The sequence below is a fragment of the Cibotium barometz genome, chromosome 59 (assembly GCF_041138505.1).
Source record: "Cibotium barometz isolate CiBa-2024 chromosome 59, ASM4113850v1, whole genome shotgun sequence".
Classification (NCBI taxonomy): domain Eukaryota; kingdom Viridiplantae; phylum Streptophyta; class Polypodiopsida; order Cyatheales; family Cibotiaceae; genus Cibotium; species Cibotium barometz.
The window spans coordinates 23492448-23507240 of record NC_141104.1 but is presented as its reverse complement, the minus strand read 5'-3'; the positions used below and the strand labels follow the sequence as shown (position 1 = coordinate 23507240).

General features: G+C 41.3%; 1 protein-coding gene across 3 annotated transcripts in view; it reads left to right on the top strand.

Moving 5' to 3' along the window:
• LOC147605623 (bystin-like protein) overlaps nt 1-11423 on the top strand; it is a 59357-nt gene extending 47934 nt beyond the window's left edge. Inside the window, exons 3-13 of one of the 3 annotated variants that reach the window (XR_015265181.1) lie at nt 5996-6122; nt 6203-6329; nt 6608-6659; nt 6754-7081; nt 7483-7562; nt 9415-9462; nt 9641-9787; nt 10015-10087; nt 10323-10401; nt 10621-10793; nt 11124-11423. Coding sequence is in view for 1 of the 3 variants with exons in the window: in XM_086793560.1 (XP_086649686.1) it covers nt 5996-6122; nt 6203-6329; nt 6608-6659; nt 6754-7081; nt 7483-7562; nt 9415-9462; nt 9641-9787; nt 10015-10087; nt 10323-10401; nt 10621-10706 (1147 nt within the window). In the remaining 2 variants the exon portion in view is untranslated. Of the gene's footprint in view, nt 1-5995; nt 6123-6202; nt 6330-6607; nt 6660-6753; nt 7082-7482; nt 7563-9414; nt 9463-9640; nt 9788-10014; nt 10088-10322; nt 10402-10620; nt 11010-11113 lie in introns of those variants that run through there. The other 2 variants (XR_015265182.1, XM_086793560.1) reach the window with 2 other exon arrangements.
• The last annotated feature ends 3370 nt before the right edge of the window (nt 11424-14793 follow it).

The following is a 14793-nucleotide window of genomic DNA, read 5'->3' as shown; positions in this document are numbered from 1 at the left end:
CTCATAAAGGGCCTCATCTCGTCGGGCCATCTTCGCAAGCCTTCGTGAGCCAGGGGACATGATCCCTTCCCTCAGTCTTCTGCGGTAGGTATTTGGTGCCTTCGTGGGGGTGTGAAAGGTTGTCTTGCCATCTTGTTCTCCCTCCAGGAGTTGAGACATGTTTTCCACTAGTTGCTGCCTTGGGGCCCTGAGCAAGGGTGGGTGGGAAATGATCGATAGCTGCCTGAGCAAGCGTCACATCAGAGAGGCGGGTTACAGAGGTGCGCATAGAGCAGATGCCCATAGGTCAGAGCAGTGGCGGGCAGAGGTGCGCAGGTTGGTGTGCACAAAGTTGAGCAGAGAGGTGGGCTAGAGAGGTGCGCATAGAGTAGAGGCGCAGCAAGTCATCTCAGCAGAGAGGCGGGCAGAGGCGCAGCAAAGAGGTGCGCATAGAGCAGAGGCGCAGTAGGTCATCTCAGCCATGGGAGCAGGTTGCGCTACTAGAGAGAGCAGGTCATCTCAGCCATGAGAGCAGGTTGCGCTACGAGAGAGAGAGAGAGAGAGAGAGAGAGAGAGAGAGAGAGAGAGAACATTTGCAAGAGAAACTCTGCAAAACAGATTGGAGAGGATTAAGTTGCACAGAAACTTTGCTAGGCGAGAGGAGAAAACCTGGTTTTTTTATTGTATGAAGAAACCACTACCATTTCCACGTGGAGCTGAACAATTCAGCCAACTAGCTGGTACAAAAATCAGGTATAGGCTGTCCCATGCAAGGCCGGTTAATTGTTTAGGACAGATTCGTGGCTGATTTATGCTGTGCAAAGCAATAAGGTGGCACAAGGCGGATACAGGCTATGCAGTACAAGTACATAGTATTCGAAGTAGATAATCACAACGAATGAGACCTGCACGGTTGGTAGAGACTGAGATACAGACTGAGGTACGTATGCACAGTGTTCGAAACAGGTAATCGCCTTCCCTGCTACGTGTGCTGGTCCCGTAAGACTGAAAGCTGGCCGAGATCACTTCAGTACGCCGGGGTGAGAGAGGAGAGTTGCCGAAGGTTCTTTCCCTCTACATACCCCCCTGTCCAGCCTCTATACGTGTGCTTATTAAACACAGCAAGTTTTTTCTATGTTAAACTTTCTACAAATGAATTTTTGGGCACCCAATAAGTTGGGCCTTGGTCACTTTAAAATATTGTCCACCCCACTTACTAGAATGTGTGAACCTACAAGCCTTATAATTATAAAGGTTAGAAAAACAATATTAAAATAAATGAATACACCATACTTACCACCTGTTCACATGCAACAAAACATATCAGAAAACAGAGTAAGCTTACAGCTTACTGGCTGGTGTCTCCGCTTAGTAAGTGGCACATCATAGTAGGCAAATATACAAATACAAGTCATGCGAAAATAGTTTCAAACATGCAAATATGGATGCACGTGCACATGTAATGGACAAAATCTCTTTTTCATGAAACTCGTACAAGACATTCTCGTTGGGTACGAATCTGGCGTGACAGAATGTGAAAACCCTGGCCTTCCTATGGAGTGACAGTCCCATAGGTACAAACACAGGTCCTTCCATGGAGTGAGTCCCCCATGGACAAGACACCGTCCTGGTCATACACGGGTGGCACGATACAGGCTCCCATCCATATGACACGATCCAAGTCACACGGGTGGGCATGAAACTGGTTTTTGTCCATGTGACACAAAGTGATTGGCCCTTTCACATGAGACACCGGCCTGGCCTCATGTGAACATTGCACAAATCTGGCTGCTCTGTGGAGTGACAGTCCCATAGAAGTGGCACCAGCAATGGAGATGGACCAAATGGGTGGCCAAATGGTGACAAATGCCATGTGTAGAGCTGAATTGACAAGTGTGAGGACACTTGTCTCACTTTTATCCTCTTATCTGCTACATGTACCAAATCCTAAGGCCAAAAATTCCACAATCTTTAGCTCTAAAAATATCTGTGATGATAGCCCATTTCACAATGGCGCTTTGGCAATTCTCAATCTTGTTGAATTCCGGAGGTAATGATACGAACGAAAATTCCATCGGAGATTGCCAAAAATAGCAACTTCCCTAAAATTTAGGAGATGATCTCTCTGTGTTCCACCACATGAGAAATACATGTAAGCACCATGTAGAGACCTGTTCCATTGCTTGATTCCTCCCAAATCCTCAAGAGTTCACCATACATACTTTCCACTTGACACTTGAGCTTTAAAGTCTATTTCTGTCCAAGAAACCGTCTTGAGTTTCTGGACCATGCTACAAACACTTGGTCCTCTGTACCGTATAATCCCCCATTCCCAAAGCTTGTACATTCCTGATCTTTTGGGCATCCAAAGCCCATCCACACACATGAATTCTGGAGATGCTCAAAATGGTGACAAAAGCTTCTTTAGAACCACCAAAGGTGCTGGTCTGCTCCTCAAAACGAGACTCAATCTGCATAATGGAGGAGAGAGCTTCCTCCCAAGTAATTGGAACATCACGAGGAGAAGAAACAAGAAACTGAAAGAAAGTATTAAACCTTTTTGGCTTCTTTGAGAGAAGCCGAATAGCCATATTCTGTGTAGAGATATTCTTGCCACATGCAGCGAACTTGTCTCGGAGATCTTCTATCTTCGTGATGAAAGTATATAAAGATGGATAGCCAGAAACTGAAAGATTCATACGCGGCTTTTCCAAAGCGAAAATCTGACTTAGAGACTTAATCTCGTAAAGATTTGCAAGGGCCTTAACTTCATGTGCCGCATTTGCTACGCACATTCTCGAGAACATAAACTTGACAATTCAACATGAGAAAGGAGAAAACACGAAGATCATTTGCCGCGCAAGCATCAACTTGTGCGTGAGTCACACCAAATGTAGATAGGGCGGGAGGGGTGGCATTGGCCACTGTAACGAGCTAGTCCTAGATATCCCCTCCACGCAAGGCCGATTTCACCTTCCACAAAGTATCTCCAACTTGGCAGACTCAGAGAACATATGAAGCACAATCGAGGCAGCCAGCATTGAACTCGGGCTTAATCTCAGAAGAAAACACACAACTCAAAAGAAAGAAGTGTCCACCACGGTCCATAGGTACCAAAGTTGCCACCAAGGCCAGAACCCACACAAGACCCCCTTTGCAAGAGAGTGTCCACCGGAGAAGAAAACGCAGCCAACAAAGGGGCTGCAAACCTGAAAATACATGCTGATCAGCTTCCACACCTCAGATGAGAAAAATGCTGAGGAGAAGGTATCTTCAGGCTGAAAACAATGAAGCCCAGGTGAAGGTAGAGCGACCAGCAGCAACTGTCCAGAAAATGCAGCAACCAGAGGGCTGCAAATCTGAAAAATGCAGAGGAGAAAGGGCTGTAGACAGGGCAGAATATGGGGCAGCAGAAAATCGCTGATCCTAGAGCGATGATACCATGATAGAGTGTGCACAGAGTAGAAGCAAGGGGAGCACTAGAATGTGCTGAACTGAAAGGAAAAGAGAGAGAGAGAGAGAGAGAGAGAGAGAGAGAGAGAGAGAGAGAGAGATGAAGCTAATAAGCTAACTATACTGCAGTGAAAGGAATCCCGAGCAAGAGGCCAAAGAGTCTCATAAGTAAAGGATACAAGAGAGAGTGTGTCAACACATGAACCACACAACTCAATGATCAATGAATAAAAAAAGGGGAGAGGCCAGCCCACCTATTTATAGGTAAAAAGGGGCTAGCCGACTAGAGCATAGGAGCTGGCCGACTGGGACACGATCACCCGACCTTGGAAAAATACCAAGAAAAAGGGGAAAAATATGGGTGGCCAGCCCACAACCAAGGGCCATAAAAGGGCAAATATATGGGCAGCATATGGGGATGAATATGCTAACATATACATATGTACAACAAGTGTAAACAAAATAGGTTAACCTTCAACTTACATGGCTGCTTGGAGATTGCGAGAGCCAATAGATACATTAGGATTTGACACAGTGTATGGAAACAAGGGGTTACCCCTCACAATTGCAGCCCACATTCTATCCACACCTACAACATTACCCGAGATATCAGGCACCCCAAAAGTCTACCCCACTATGGAGGTTCCTTGTGTCCAATTACGAGACATCGTCTAAGAGGGACAATTTTCTTGGGTGTTTGCCATGCATTTGGCACCCATTTTTCCTTTTCTTTCCGTTTTGTAACAAAAGAAAGCTTCCTCTGTCTGTAGTCTAGGCAACTCAACATCCAAAGGCCTCTTGGGAAGGAGTTGGTTTATTTGTATCTCAAAGGATGCAAAATCTATTGACACTTCCAGAAGACCTGGGAGGGAAAACTACTTTGCCCAACGATTATGCTAGAAAAGATAAAACAGTGCGCATATAAATAGGAAGCACAACAACTTCACACAGGGCATCTATGTTTGATGAAGCTTTGATAATCCTTTGTAGGTGACCATGGGTATACATGCACCATCTGCTGCTGTCCAAAAAAAAGAGGCGACTTTTCCAAAATAGTTTATTTATGCTCCAGATCAGTAAGTAGAACATCATAGAAGCCTTGAGCAGTAAAGTAGCATCCCTCAACAAAGCATCCTCCAAGCATTGCTTTAAGCCACTGCCCAACATCAGCACCTGCAGGCATCTTTCTAGGGAAAAAAAAAGGATCATAGCTCTTTGTGAGAGTTTCATGACAGGGTCTAATAATACCTGTCTTGGAACACGCAAACGAAACTCAGGGACAGGTTCATCCCTAGCTTTCTTGATCTCAGCAAAATCCTCTTCAAGGGTGTCACGGAGATGTTGTAGGTCGGGATTGGAGCAACGAGAGGAGAGCAATTTAGGTCGTTGAGAGTCTCCTCTTGTTTCTTCTCTTGGACTAAACCGAGGGATCTCTGCGCTTGCACACTTTTGCCGTTTGAGAGATAGCAAATATGCACAAGAAGAAGTAGGCTTCAACAAAGACAAGGCAAAGAAGGGGACACGAGACAAACACACAGTAGTAATAGCAGATGAAAGCGAGCAGAATCAAGACACTATGATCAGATGCAAGGGTAGCAAGTGCAATCAACAGCACGAGATACAAGCCTGTAGGAATAGCCGACAGCTAGCTGCTAGGGAGGAAATCAGATAACGAACATCACACACACACACACACACACACACACACACACACCTACACACAAATGCGCGCTTGGAGAGGATAGGGAGAAAAAGGAGTCACGAACCCACAAGAAGGGGCAAGGTCACGAACCCACAAGAAGGGACCAAGAGAGGAACCGGACGAAAGACGGTTGAACAGATAGGGTCTAGAAACCCTAAAAATGTCTTCGCAAGCAAGGATGAAGAGGTTCCAGGCATAGGGTCAACAACGAGGTCTCCAACAGCAGCACGAGGTCTCCTTGAAACTCTACACACACGCACAAACACACACAAACATATGCATCTCTCTCACACACACACACAATATAAATAAATAAATAAATATATGTGTGTGTGTGTGTGTATGTGTGTGCAAGTATGCATGTATAGATAATAGATATATATTTATGTATGCATGTGTGTGCGTGGGGTGTGTGTGTGAGAGCAGATATTGATACCAAGTTCTACACTCGCTATTGGGCATTGATGACGTTAGTGGGGATGTCGTAGTATCTAGTCCATACTATGCATGAAGGAGTTGATGGTTTATTGTCTTGTGGATGACTACCATGAGGTTATAAATTGCACTTTCTTACAAGGTGGATTTGGGCCTGTTCCTGGATTCATCTAAGAGTGTGTGTATATATATATGTGTGTGTGTGTGTGTGTGTTCGTGTGTGTGTGTGATTGTGTGTGTATGTATGTAAATGTTTACATACATACATGCATATATGTGTATATATATATATGTGTGTGTGTACAGTGTGTGTGTGTGTGTGTGTGTATGTATACATACATACATGCATATACGTGTGTGTGTACATATATATGTATGTATGTAAAGACCTAGTCAATGTATGAGGGCATGTATTTTTTGATGTAGGGATGAAGAAACTGGGGTTGCAGCAGCACGTGCAGCATTTTCTTCTATTCAAGATGGTATCAGTAGTGACGAAGAGGATGAGGGTGACGGGTTTTCAGACTCGCAAAGTCATTATGATGAGTTCGAAGTAAGTCCTTTTTGGCCTAAGTTGAATTTTGGTCGGAAGTTATCAGGATAACTTGGGCAGGGCCTTTGGTGTTCTTGTAGGAAATCCCAGAGGAAGAGGAGAAGATACTCGCGATGTTTATGGCAGATGAGGCGGGGCCTCAACGAACATTGGCAGATCTAATTATGCAAAAGATTCAGGAGAACGATTCGGCTGTTCAAGACACAGGTTGTTTTTCCTACTGGTCTGCCAAAATTTTGAGTCAGTAAGTTAAAGTCAAAAAATACACTCTTCTGTAGAGGGGCATTTAGACCAGAAAAAGTAATATTATTGGAAACTTGGAAGCTTCGGGCCTTCAAGCCTGCATGACCATTTGCTAGGTTTCTAGGCTTTATTTCCAGGCCTCAAGCAAGTGCAATTGGGGTACAAATGTGCTTGCTCACCATGCTGCCTGTAAGAGTTTTATAGCATCCTCCATTGACTTGGATTTGGTTTTGGATGCTTAGGAGGAAGACCAGTGCCTGCTGTGGATGACAAAGTCATTGAGGTCTACAAAGGGTATGCATGGGCTTTCATGCTTTCTCTAGCTATAATATTGGCTTGTCCACATTCTTAAAATCAAGACACTAATTTTTTTTGGGGGGTCCTGTAGAGTGGGGAAACTTTTGAGCAGATATAGGTCTGGGAAGGTACCAAAAGCGTTCAAAATACTGCCGTCTTTGTCAAATTGGGAAGAGGTTTTGTATCTCACAGAACCAGAGAACTGGTCAGCCAATGCAATGTATCAAGCAACTCGCATCTTTGCCTCAAACTTGAATGCAAAAATGGCACAAAGATTTTATAATTTGGTTTTGCTGCCACGTGTCCGTGATGATATCAATTCAAATAAAAGATTGCATTTTGCACTCTATCAAGCTTTGAAGAAAGCTGTTTACAAGCCCTCTGCCTTTTTCAAAGGAATTCTTCTGCCTCTTTGTCAGGTGAATTGTTCCTTCTTATGTATTGTTGCAAAGAGATCGCTTTTTGCTCATTGTTGTGTAGTTTGGGAGATAATGCGGATTTATAAGTTTCTTTGGCATTCTAGAAGATTAGTGTAACATCGTTCATCACCAGGTTTTCTCTGTGCATTGGAATGTTTTTATTTAATGTCTCTCCACCTTTGTTAAAAAATAAAATAAAGTGATATACTTGAATGCTCTTGTTTGGAACATTGCTAAATCTGGAGAACATTTACTTTTATTTGACCAAAGCAAGGTCCTTAGCCAAGATACTGGGTTCAAATAGATAATTGAAGCTCTTTAAGCTCTTATTATTTGATTGACGTAGTGCATCTGGTAGTTTTTGTAAAGTGGGGCAGTTGACGCTGTCTTTTGCACTGCAGTCAAGGACGTGCAACTTACGTGAGGCTGTGATAATTGGGAGCGTTATTCAAAAAGTGTCCATTCCATCACTTCACTCCAGGTATGCTTGACAGTCCCTCTTTGTTTCAGCTTTTACTCATCTGAGTCGTTTGATTCATCTACGATTATTTAGCATATTTGAGTATGCCCACTATCTTCCTTCAGTTGATGCCAATGCAGGAAGGGTTGTTTTACATAATCTTTGTATGTGCTAAGCTGGCTTACACGAGAGAAGGATCAAGGCAGTCAATTTAGGGGAAGGTATTCCAACTGTAAGGAGGGAGATCTTCCTGAAGCATGGGAGTCATCAGAGGGGGGGACTCTTATTGGAAATTTGGTTCTCAGAGACCGTATTCATCTCCTTCATTAAGCACACAATGCAAAACAGTAAACATATGCAAGATTTTGTGTCCGTGTATGAATGTTGTGGATCTGTGCTTACTACACCATACTAGGGGCTGAAGATGTCCACCTTTGATTGTGCACTTTTCTCTTCAGGGGGGTAAGAGACTGTGCACTTTCCTATGCTGTTAGTGGCCCTGCTTCAGCGCCTCAATAGCTTGCGTTTTCTTGCCCTAGGCTGCCTCTTGGCATGCTCAAGGCCTCGGAGTCTTGCAAACAAATGAGAGCAGGAATGGGGGCTCAACCCACTCTTACATAGGGGCTGGAGCAGGTGGACTCCTGTGTAGAGGTAGCCGGCCCCCTTTTTGGGCTGGACGTGGGTATTAAACCCTCTTGGGAAGGGTGCCCCATTGGGCGCCCTACGCTAGCCCTTTTGCCTCTTTGGTTGTGGGCACTGGATACTCCCCCAACTTTTTGGGTGGCCCATGGGCTGTTCTACAGCGTTCTAGGCATTCCCATTCATGTCCCCTTTTTGTGTGTCGTTAGTACCATCAATAAATGGGTTATTACACACCGATGCCTGAGCTAGACATTGACAGGGTTTGAAACACCTGACGAAATATCTTAATAAATGCCCCCAACACCTTGACAACATTACATCTGACAAGAGGGTTACGATCTTGTGCAGGATGGGCATGACAATGATTCGTGCAGGATGTGCGGACTTTGACCACACCTTGCTTGGCGACCTTTCTTGGCTCTCAAAGCTAGGAACTCTTCTTCTTGAAGATACTTTTTGAACTTTTGAAAGTCTAGATATTCAGCTGATGTCATGATTGCGGTCTCACGAGAGACAGATTGGCAGCCTTGGATCCCTCCTTGATGCTCTGGGTTGGCTTCATAGTTCCCTTCTTGAGGCCCTTGGTCTCCCTCAACTCTTGACACGGTTCTGTCACCCCATAAAAGATTTCTTCAAGAGAAATCCTCGCTCTGATACCATTGTAAGCCCAACCGAGCATGCAGTGACAGATGCAACCACGTGTACGAGAGATAAAGATAGAGAGAGAGAGAAGGGGGGGAGAGAGATGGGAATAGGAGTTTCACACAAAACACCACGCTGAGCGGGGAACAGGGCCTGCTCCCTCTTCAAGAATTTATTTTAGGAACAATCCATGGGCTTTTCGAAGCCAGGACCAATACAACAAATGAATACAATATCAAACAAAAGTGTCGATGTCGAGGTTGTACTGAGTCGGTGTCGGGGCACAAGATAATTGATGCCGAGCTCACCACGAGGATGACCCATAAGAGTCTTACACCGGGCTAGTACCAAAATCCAAGTCTGAGTCAAATCTGTTGTTCCCCAAAGATCTTCAAGGTTCTTTCTCTCATTCTGGACAAAGGCAATCCCAAGATCACTTATGCAAAGTAGAGTAATTGCCCAGATTGTAGTGTTGTAATTTGCTCCACGGCTGCACTAACCGGCTCCAAATATGTGCTTTTTTTTCAACCAGTCGTTGGAATTAAGTATAATGGAAGATTGAAGTTCATAAATTGCCTCCTTGTGACAGTGTTGCTCTTCTTAAAATCGCTGAAATGGAATACTGTGGCACCAACAGGTATCATCAAGCAAAATAAAAGCCTTTTGATTTATTCGGCAGCATTTTATGTGGTTATGAACTCGAGTTCTTCAGAATAATTGGTCCTTTTTTGTGTGAGAATTTGTATTGCTAAATAAAATCGGTCAGCAGTATTTTAAATACTTACAAATGTTTTCTGTTGGGCTATTTGAGACAGCTATTTTATGAAGCTTCTCCTAGACAAGAAATATGCATTACCATATCGGGTTCTAGATGGCGTGATTGCTCATTTTATGAGATTTCTTGAGGATGACAGGACAATGCCTGTGATTTGGCATCAGTGCTTGCTAGCGTTTGTCCAGAGGTTAGTCACACTCCTTTTTTCTCATCCCTCCTTTTTATATTTTCTTGGAGTGAAAAAAAAAAGCTTAGCTTCCAAGTCATGGGCAGGTTGTATCATTGATTGTAGGCACTGTATTATTGGACTTGGTATGTTAATATGCAGGCGAGTGGAGTGTTTAAAGGATGTGGCTCATAATTTTATTTGAAGTGTGCTGAAGTAAAGCAAGTTTTGCTTTTTTTTAAAAACAGGTATAAGAACGAGTTGAGAAAGGGAGACAAAGACAGCTTAGAAAGGCTAATGCGGCATCACAAACACTACTTGGTTCTCTCCTTTTTCCTTTCTCACTTGAAATATTTAGCTTGCCTATCCAATATAAAAAATGATTGTATCTTGCCTCTGCAAAGTCTTTCAAATGAGACATCTATCTGGTTAAGGGTTCTATCACACCTCGTTGGGAATAAGCTGCCACAATCATGACATGTGTTCATGGATTTGGGAACATTTTATTAAAACTCGTAGTAAACACTTTTGGCCTGCCTTATTTTAATTGTTTTAGGTTACACCGGAAATCAAGAGGGAGCTACAACATAGTCATAATCGTGGACAGAATGAAGCTGACATGCCCATGGCTGATGGTAACTCTCTTGCTCTTAATCCGAGCTTAGATACCAGAGGAAATACCCATACAAGCCTGCATTTGATCTATGCCCATATTCAACCTGAGTTCATGTTGTAGGAGCTGACTGCTGACAAGAAAGCTTTGATGAGCATGGCAAGGAGAGCTTTCATTCTTTTGAATGTCTATTTTTCATCTGTTAGGTTGAGTCATTTGCTTGGTTTTATGCTGTGTGCAGCAAATTTTTCTATTGGTGTCGTTAATGCACACATTGAAGAAGACATCTGGAACTTACCAGAAGTGCCAATAGGCATGGAGGAATGAAAGGCGGGAATGGACATCTCTAGATTGTCTGGAAGGAGGAAACAAGGGCCAGGCGGAGCATACTTCTCTAAGTTGGATTTGATATAGGTATGCTTTCTGAAATGGTAAACTTGTACTCAAATCCGTGAGCCTCCATACAATATCCTTTACAAAATATGTGGGGGCTACAGCTTTTGTACCCTAATTACTCTTCCTTGTCATCAATTTGGTGTTGTGAAGTTTGCAACTTCTGAGGGATGTAAGATACATTCAGGAATGCCTCTTTATTATCATTGTCAGCAAATAGTTTATATTTGTGGGTAATATTTGTGTATTCACAAATGAGTAGTCGTTTCATGTGTACGATTTGCAAATAATCTAACATGAACTAATTATTTTACATGATTTGCTAATGAGGATCAATGAAGTGCATGAAAGATGGTACCTACCAATCGATGGGTACAACAGAGTGCAGCCTATTGACTCGTGGGGATCCTTGATTCGATTCAAGTCATTAGAAATTCAAGTGCAAATGATCAAAAAATTTTGCAACATTTTTTTTTTTTGCTGGATGATGCTTATTATTAGTGGGCAATGATCCTATAAGGAGTAAACTTATTTCTGGCTTTGTAAAAGGAAGACCTGAGCGATATTATCATTTGCTAAGGAAGAAATAGATCTGAATAAAAGAAAATTTTGTAATATTTTTCGAGCAAATGAGTGACCGATATTTGATTATTTGTATGCAATGTGTTTGTGATGATTCTTCTTTTTTTTTTTTGTATGCAATGTGTTTGTGATGATTCTTTTTCTTTTCTTTTTCCAAATATAAAAACAAACCCACCAATCCCTTTCTCGAGTGAACCCTTCCTAATATATGAATTGTATGCTTCTCTTAAGTCTAGGATGTAAGCGTGCACTCTCTCTCTCTCACACACACTCTCCTCCTCCCCAAACTCCAAATTCAGAGCTTGCTTGAGTGATACAAGAGTGTCGTCCTACAAGTGGTGGATATTGAAGCCATGTACATGCTTTACATGGAGAATGTGTTTTGCGTTTGGATACATGAGGTTCTTATGATATGCTTACTTGTACGCAGTTTGTTGACCTTGTCTATTCATTTAGTAGCTTGTCTTTAACTTTTTTTCAAGTTTTTATTCATGGATCATATGCAATAGTTTTTTGGTCTCGAGCGATGCACTACTAAGAAATCTTATGTATCATACACGTTTAAGAGATATTTACCAAAAAATTATTTGTGAAATTTTTATGAATAAAATCATCTTTTTTAAATCCACTTGTGGTTTTTTTCAGAATCGATTAAAAGCTTTTTTTGTAAATTTATCTTAAATTTTAAATTAAAAAACCCTTTCATTTGAATTCATGTGCTATATTGCATATTTTTAGGTGTCCTCTGAATTTCTGGTCTCATAAATCCTTGGAGTCTTTTATTTTCAGACGTTAATAAAATCTTACTTTCTCAACTATACAATGATATGCGTGTATGTTTCGGAGGATATATCTTGCTATTCCTTTTCTCATACTTGATCTAGGCACTCTCGTTCCAAGGATAAAGTAAACACAACCTCTATGGTTATAAGGGCAAGGTGAACACAATCTTTATGGTTATAAAATCAAAGTGAACACCACATACGGTGTGAAATATAGATGATGATTTCCGTTCTTGAAGTTATATGTGATGCTCTTAGACATCTACTCTTTTCTTGTAATCATCAAAATTGATCTACATAGCTAATCATACAAATATAATCATACAAACTTTTCACAATCACACCTAGGGATGCCTTGGTCTTTCTCGCAAACACTCTATAATTCTAAATGACGTTTAATGCACAACAAAAATAAAGACATTCTTTAAACATGCAGAGCATTCTAATTCATGATGACCTAAAAAGTGGACCAATATGAGAACATGAAACCACTAGCTTGTACTCAATGGTGAATCTGTAGCAACAAGAGTAGTAGTTGCATTAGTATCAGAAGCAACAGCAATAGCAGTAATAGCAACATCTACAACAATATCAATGTAGAAGCAACAACATTAAGAGCATGAGCAGTAGCAAAAGTAGTAGTAGTGGGGTTTCATGGCTTCAAAGCCAACAGGGAATGAATCCTTCAGCTGAAAGGCTTCCTCTCTGCTTGGCACCAACTTATGATCTAGCTTTTACATATGTTGAATGGCTAGTTATTGCATTTGAACTACTAGGGCATCTCTTCTTAAGATCTTGAGCAAGCCTCCTTGTTCCTTAGCATTGGAGAAAGAAAGAAAAGTATATGAATGTATACAGAGAGATCCAAAGATGCAATATAAAGATGATAATCGTCAGAAGCCAACTATCCAGTCCAACAAAAGAAAAATTCCCATGAAAGAAAAGTCTTACTGATCTAATGAGAGAGAGGGAGAGAGAGAGAGCACTAGAACATGCGGTTGTAACCATTTAGATCTCCACTAGAATGGAAAGTGCATTTTCATAGGAATAGGATTCATCATTCCAAGATTTTAATGAATTTATGTACCACATGCCTATTCCCAAACTAAATCATGTAGCTAAATTGCTTAATGGCTCCATTTTCTTTGAAAATGATTTTCTTCCAATTTCCTACACTGAAGAGAAAATGGCACATGCCTATTCCCACTAGACTAAATCATGTAGCTAATCGCTTAATGGCTCCATTTTCTTTGAAAAGGATTTTCTTCCAGTTTACTACATTAGACTAAATCATGTAGCTAATTGCTCGCTTAAGCTCCAAATTTTTTTGAAAATGTTTTTCTCCTAATTTACTACACGAAAGAAAAAAGTGTCACCATACACATTTTTTAAAATTCATGGAAAAAAAATCCTATGGATGGCATCCTGCCGTATTCAGGATGAGCTCTTTGGGGTATCCTGCCTCATATTTTTCGGGTTGCAAAAGCTCTTTGAAATAACTTGCTTGACGTAAATAGGACGAACAAGCCTAAGTAGCCAAATGTGGCTTATAATCATTTTCCTATTGTACATAAGACCTTGAGTCATTATACATGGAATGTAGGCCCTCACCATGTTTTTGTAATGCCTCAATTCATTAGCTATAATTATTCTTACAATTAAAAAAACAAGATTTACACATTTCTTTGGGCGCTTGGTCAATGTGGCAAAAATCTATGTGAAGTGAAGCCTAATGGGAAAGATGCTCAATTTTAAATATTACTTACCATTCTTTAAAAGCCAAGACTTTTCTTTAAGAAATAGTCTAGATCTTTATACTATAATCATTATCAAAGAGAGAAAATAAGAAGGATGTGCTAGCTAGAGAAACGATGGTAATCTTTTCACAAAGTTCAGCATGTAGGAGTTGAAGAGATGCCTTGGCCCTTAAACTAGCCTCATGTGGAAAGGGATTTTGGTGCTACTTGCCCATCATACAAGTTTTACATACAGCTAGCATTTGTAAAAATGCTAGTTATTGCTCACCTAGCTCACCTCTTTGCATTTGTACAAGTCTAAATTTGGCTTCCCTATTGCTCATTTCTTTACTAATCGGTGGCTTCGTCGATAACTTGTTTAGATTGTTGCATCATATGTATCTAGTAATGATCTTGTTTATTTAGTATAAAAAATGACAACCCCATTCTAGCAACATAAAGCTATAGGTCACGATCAACAAAGCTAAACTTGGCAAAAGATTCTTCTTTGGATCTAGTAGATCATTTAATAGATTTTTAGCACGACACTTTCTTGAGATAATGAAAACCACACTAGTTGGTTTGATTGAGCACACTGTCATCTTTTCAAATTCCCACTATGATGTTATTGTCCACACACACTTTAATGAGAAATGTGATCCTCAAGGTGTTTCCCCATTGTCGATGATCCATGAATCATAGAATGTTGCTACATGAGCTACCTTATTGCAAAACCTATTCTCAATGGCCACAAACAGTTAAATTTGTACAGTGTTACTAAACTCATTTTGAGTCTTTGGAGTTCATTTTGAAAGACTGGATGAACTAAACACGCTAGGGAAGTTCTAAGCCATAAGCAACATCACTGATCTTCTTTGTGATCCTGGATGGTCCACAAAACCTAGAAGATAACTTGTAATG